Source organism: Macrobrachium rosenbergii, chromosome 48 (genome assembly GCF_040412425.1).
Source record: "Macrobrachium rosenbergii isolate ZJJX-2024 chromosome 48, ASM4041242v1, whole genome shotgun sequence".
In the NCBI taxonomy this organism is placed as follows: Eukaryota; Metazoa; Arthropoda; class Malacostraca; order Decapoda; family Palaemonidae; genus Macrobrachium; species Macrobrachium rosenbergii.
Genome location: NC_089788.1, coordinates 25,053,975 through 25,060,338, shown reverse-complemented (window position 1 = coordinate 25,060,338; position 6,364 = coordinate 25,053,975). Strand labels below are relative to the sequence as shown.

The following is a 6,364-nucleotide window of genomic DNA, read 5'->3' as shown; positions in this document are numbered from 1 at the left end:
TCTATAGCAATCATTTTTCTGGTATGCAGTTTGAATCGCACGTCATTCCCATAAAAGAGACTTAGATCAACAGTCCTTTCTAATTATCAACTTTTGATTACACAGCAACTCCCCTCTTCTGTTCCAAACGTTTGCAGACATCCAGTTGCCCTCTTCCATCCACTTCATCTATACTGTGACTTCCGTCTCTCGTTCTACCATGTATGTGTATATATATACATGTATGTATATATATATATTATATATAAATATATATATATATATATATATATATATATATATATATATAGTATATATATATAAATAAATATATATATATACACACACTATATATATAAATATATATATATAAATAAATATATATATATATATATATATATATATATATATATATATATATATATATATATATATATATATATATATATATATATATATACTGTACGTATATGTAAATAAGAATGTGTGTGCATATGTATGTGTATGTGTACTGTGCGTTTATTTGTTTATCAGAGGATGTGTGCGTGCTTCACAATGCTTCTTTTGTTTTCGAATTTTCTTTTACCGGAAACACATCCTCAAAGCCTCTCAGAAGACCCTTCCTTTTTTTCAGACTTTTGTAAATCAGCACCGAAGAAAAGTAATCTTTCCCCGTAATGGAAAAGAAAAGCAGAAATCCTCTTATTTCTTCTCCTCTCCTCCAACCAAAGCCTCCCAGAACCGAACCGAGATCCGAGACTCATCATATGGAACTGTTCGCCAAACAACTTGACACCTGGGGTAAAGTAAACACTGACTAACAATGATAAAGGAAAGAAGCTAATTCCTACACAGTTGTCTGTCAATAAAAGGGGAACAAACATTCGCTACATCTCAAAAGCGCTTCGGAAAAATATTCCTAATGATACACAATATACAGTCGTCTTGGAGTTGTAGGCTAATCTAAATCCTGTATTGTAAATGGTAATGTTCATTTGACGAGGACCTACGAAGCCCATTTAGGTTCAGCTAAGCTATGAGAGGTCAGGTCATGGAACGAGGGGTGGGGGGATGGGGGAGGAGGAAGTCTGGGGTCGAGGAGATTCCAAAGATCATTATGTACACATTTTATACAAAAATAACTATAGCTCTAACATGGTTTCCTCATCGTAGTTTATAGTATTGTTGAATGGAATGACGTTAGAAAATCTTAGAATTACTTGTTGGAATCACCAGAAGAGTCGGGAGTGACTTAATTCCTTTAATAAGCGTCGGGATGGATACAACTCATCCGATGTCCATCGTAAATGGTGGAATGAAGAATTGCTCTAAGTAGTGACCTATTAATGTGACGATATTTCTCGCGCAACATTCACGTCAAAAGAGAGAAATGTTCGGGGATACGGCTATCCCCTAAGTAGCGATACCTATTCTACCTCAGGGCCTCCGCAGAGGTATTGATTAGCGTCGATTTTGCAGGAACCCACTTCGCAACTACATCTACTTCTCGTGGAATCGTCTCGTCTCTCCTTAAGACATTGATGGGTTCTCTTGTTCTCAGTTAGTACCACGGACTTGCTTGTTGGAAATTTGATTCAGTAAGAAAGTGATCAGTGACAAAATTCGTACCTCAAGTGAAATGAAAGAGTTGTAATATAACCTTTGTGTGGCAGACCTGAACGAATCGTTTTTATCATTATTTCCTGCTGTGATTGGATTTTGACGTGACACCTAATCTCCAAGTATACTATAGCACTCACTTGACAGGTAACACATTTTTCACACTCCTCGGTTCTAATTAGAGCTCTGTCGTCATAGTGTTGACGATCATAACATTCTGCGGCATTTCTCTCGCTTAGCTGAAGAACTCGGTGATGCGTAATTACTTGAGAAAGGCTAAATTAATTTCTACACTTTGAATTTTGGTTCACCTGTTGCATAAACAAATCCTAAGAAAAAAATTTGTCTTTTCCTCACGTGACATTAGACTCTCGCATCTTTGAATGAAAACTGTGACCTTTCCTTATTACTTCTGCCTCCACAAAGTTTCCTCGGCCTCTAGGAGATTCTTACAAGGAGGGATTCCTAAATGTTCTCGTAGCTTGAGAGATCCTTCTAATCATCTCACGTGGTAGAGGAAACTTCTTCTTTCCCTTTTTCTGGAGAATCTAGAGCAAGTAGTAGCACCAATAGAAGATATTGAAGAGGCCGAAGAAGAGAGGGAAGAGTCCACGGCAGTATTCGTCGATCTGTCGAGCTCTGATCTTGTTGCTCTGCTTGAAGGCCCTGACGAAATGGGCCGTCACAGCAGCCGGGTCGTCAGGACCGGCGGGGGAGGCTCCCCCGCCTCCGCCTCCGCCTCCCCCTCCTGCAGTATTCTTCTGTCCAAAGGTGAGAGAGGCGTCAACTGATTAGAACTCTTTCTCAGTGCATGCAGCCAACATTAAACAAATATAGGTAATTTCAAATAAGCAAACGTAATTTAAAGTCAGTAGAGATATTCTGAAAAGGCAGCTAATTCCAAAAAAATCAAACTAAATGCAAGACCACTTTATATAACTAACATCATTTTTGAATGATTTTCATTTGTTTGAGTTTGTTATGAACTGTTGCATCTCAGATGGATTTCAGTAATACATGACGTCAATAGATCGAGATTAGCCTTAGAGTTAATTCAAACGACATTTTATATAGTTAACTCCATCCATAAATGAATAATCATTGTTTGAATTGGTTGTGTATTGATAGATTTCATAGGAGTTGAGATGAATGCCCAACTTCTGTCTATGGATTAAAGTACCAAAAATAAGTCGTATAAAACAATAATAGAAATCCTCTGAATCTTCAGTTCATTTCGAGTGATTACACGAATGACAACTCAAAGGACTCATTTTTCACAACTGAATCTCAAGAACCGATTCCGTTACCATATCAGCCGGGGGTGCTGTGGGGGTCGTGACAACTCCCCCTCCTCCAACAGGTGATGCCTTGACCTCCGTGGGACTTGGGACGCCTGACTTCTGCTGCTGGTAGTTGGAGGATGGGTGATGGGTGTACTTCTCAGCCAGGCAGACGCCATTGGAGCCACCGCGCTGTCGAAGTTCTAACTGGGGTCGTCGTCGCCACAAGTAGTTGACCAGTGTGAACTCCAGAAGAGCACAGAACACGAATCCTAAAAGGAAATTGAAATATGAAAAAAGAAGAAAACAAAGATAAATCGCAAGAGACAAGCCTTTTACATTTGCCATTATTAATGGGCGTGATGTAGTCACGATTATGAAAATACAGAACTTTCGTTGAAGGAGTTTAGTGTTTTCGCTCAATTGTAAAAGGCACGTGAGTTATTAAATATGTATATATATACAGTGTGTATATATATATATATATATATATATATATATATATATATATATATATATATATATATATATATATATATATATCACACATATACATGTACGTATGTAAGTATATTTGTATCAGTGAATATTTATATACTCTCTCTCTCTCTCTCTCTCTCTCTCTCTCTCTCTCTCTCTCTCTCTCTCTCTCTCTCTCTCTCTCTCTCTCTCTCTCTCTCTCTCTCTATATATATATATATATATATATATATATATATATATATATATATATAATATATATAATAAGTGAATGAATTTTATCACATCACTTTGATTCATATACATTGATTCGTATACAAGCATTAAGCTATAAACGTCCTTTAATATCCAATTCGCTCTACCTCGGAGTCGGTATCAACTTATACCTCACTTGTTAGCCGTGTGGTTAAAATGCGCGTCACTGTAGTCCTGAGTTCTTGTCTTCCGTGGTTCGAGCCCACGAGGGGAAGAACTTATTATCAACTAAAAAAAATTCACCTTCAGGTAACATATATGAAAATATATTATTTCCGAGGTAGAGCGAGTTGGATATTAAAGGACGTTTGTAGCTTAATGTATATATATATATATATATATATATATATATATATATATATATATATATATATATATATATATATATATATATATATATATATATATATATATATAAATAAATAAACTTTCACGTGCACACTTGAGTTGGGCCAGAGAGCCTGTGAGCACTATTCTTTCTGTATAGCGTTAAGTGTCCACATTCAGACGAGTTTCCCCGTTTCCATGCTCTTCAGCACCATAAATCTTTTATTTCTCATAACATACAACAGTGGAATGGTCATCCAGCCAGCATTATTGATTCCGATGCTGGGAAGTTAAGAGAGGCTGTGATGCTACTCTGAGGCGCCTTGTGCCATTTCCTGGCTTTTTCTGATAGCACTGCTCTTTTCTGTATGTTAGAATTATTTGTTTGTTTACTTAACCCTATTATTATTAATCACTCTCTCTCTCTCTCTCTCTCTCTCTCTCTCTCTCTCTCTCTCTCTCTCTCTCTCTCTCCCTTTTTTTCCACAAAAGGAGCTTCTTATTCAGTAACAGCTTACTTCTCAAGCGAGTGGATTTTAGACTTTTACATGTGAATTCTTACACTTTTGAATAAAAAAACATTATATTCTCTCTCTCTCTCTCTCTCTCTCTCTCTCTCTCTCTCTCTCTCTCTCTCTCTCTCTCTCTCTCTCTATATATATATATATATATATATATATATATATATATATATATATATATATATATATATATATATATATATATATATATATATTTTTATACTTGTATTTTATTAAAAAAAGCACGAGAACAGATATAATGAGTAAAAAATTATCTAAATATTTGAAAAAGTAAAAGTCATACAAACCTGTGCAAGCGCCCATCCAGACATCGATAGCTTTCACGTAAGAGACCTGTGGCAATCCCCCTTGTATACCTGAAAAGAAATGAAACACATTTTAGCGTTTTTTTTCTTATCAGCAACACGTCAAGAGAACTTATATACGATTGACCTAATGCGTGTCTAAGGGTAAATCTGACTCTCGAAGCTTGGTTTGTTTCCTATACTTGGACGAAATGGCCCAAGTGGATAATTTAAATGATGTTAGTATGATGTATGTTCTTAGCCTTTTCCTTGCAAGGTAGACTGCGCTGATGTTGATTAGCACAAGCAGGAACCTGAAATGATCTTTCATGAGGATATCTCAACTAGACGCAGATTCAAACCTACAGGAGTCCATATCAGCATAATTTCCAAATGTGATTGCAATAGCAGGCTGCATATATCCCATCTGTAACAATAAAATCCGAGCGGATCTTGTTTGTCCGCCCCGGGTCGGGCGGGTTAGGTAGAGGATCAGGAAAGTAGGAGAGACTTGATACATCCACCTTCATCCTGCAACCTGTTTGTCCGCCCCGGATGGGGGCGCGGTAGGTAGGGGATCAGGAAGGTAGGGGAGACATGACGGGCAGCGCCGGGTTCCAGCGCAGCGTTGTGCACGCCATCAAGCTCGTTATAGAATAATGTTCCCAATTATCGCTCCTTTCTCATCGCTATATCAGAAGATAAGTGATCAGATTTTATGATTAACTTTTTGAAAAGCAGAACAGCTTGAATATTCGGGTTGACATTAGATGAGCAGTGATTTCAGCACTCGTCAACAACTGAGGTGGGCATCTCAGACAGATTTGCATAATAACGCCAGCAGGAACATATGACAGGAAACAGAGCAGTCTTGAATTTTATATGAGCTGGGAGCACGTCATGAACACAGCTAATCCTTTATCTTAATGCCATTTTCAGCTTATAATTTCCAATGAGAGAACTGATCTTTTGAGTGAATCTCAAATGAGAGTCCTTGATGTCCATTTGAGAAATTAGTTATGCTAGAGGTAACTGCACAAGAAACAGGAACTTAAAAATCTTAACCATAATCCGAATTATGAATAATGGGGTGACTTCATACATCATATCCCTCTTCGGAATTTTCTCGAAAAGCGACTCTCGACGTCATAGAGTAAAAGAGAAAGGTATTTTGTTTTATCTATATCTCAGTTGATATTCACTAAAAAATGTAAATTACATTTTTGAAAAAAATTACAGTAACGGGTAGAATATGTTTTACTGAGCCCCATATATGAAAAAAGCATTTTTCTTCCTCGCTTCGTAGAATTTAGTGTTTTAATATCAAATTAAAGGTATAGAATAGACTGTTTAAAGCAGAGTAGCATTCTAAATTAGGAAGAGTTAGTAATTATGTAAACTGAAGCTTACACGAAGTTTGAGGGTCTCAAGTCAAGGCTTCAGTTTGATATAGGGTGAAAGGATATAAGAGGAGAAACCTTTGTTGTCTCTTTTATAGTTATGGAGAAGAAAATCTTGTCAGGATCCTAATTGCTGAAGAAACTTGAACCTCTCCGGTAGTTCACTTGTCTGCTTTTAATTAGCAAGAGGAGTACTC

General features: G+C 36.8%; 1 protein-coding gene across 2 annotated transcripts in view; it reads right to left on the bottom strand.

Annotated features, from left to right (window-relative positions):
* Window positions 1-445: 445 nt before the first annotated feature.
* Window positions 446-6,364, bottom strand: part of LOC136831291 (glycine receptor subunit alpha-2-like) — an 805,495-nt gene continuing 799,576 nt past the window's right edge. The window contains exons 9-11 of one of the 2 annotated variants that reach the window (XM_067091412.1): window positions 4,771-4,839; window positions 2,907-3,151; window positions 446-2,360 (exon numbers count right to left, since the gene is read on the bottom strand). In XM_067091412.1, coding sequence (XP_066947513.1) covers window positions 2,148-2,360; window positions 2,907-3,151; window positions 4,771-4,839 — 527 coding nt within the window. In that variant the 3' untranslated portion in view covers window positions 446-2,147. The remainder of the gene's footprint in view (window positions 2,361-2,906; window positions 3,152-4,770; window positions 4,840-6,364) is intronic. The other variant, XM_067091413.1, reaches the window with a different exon arrangement.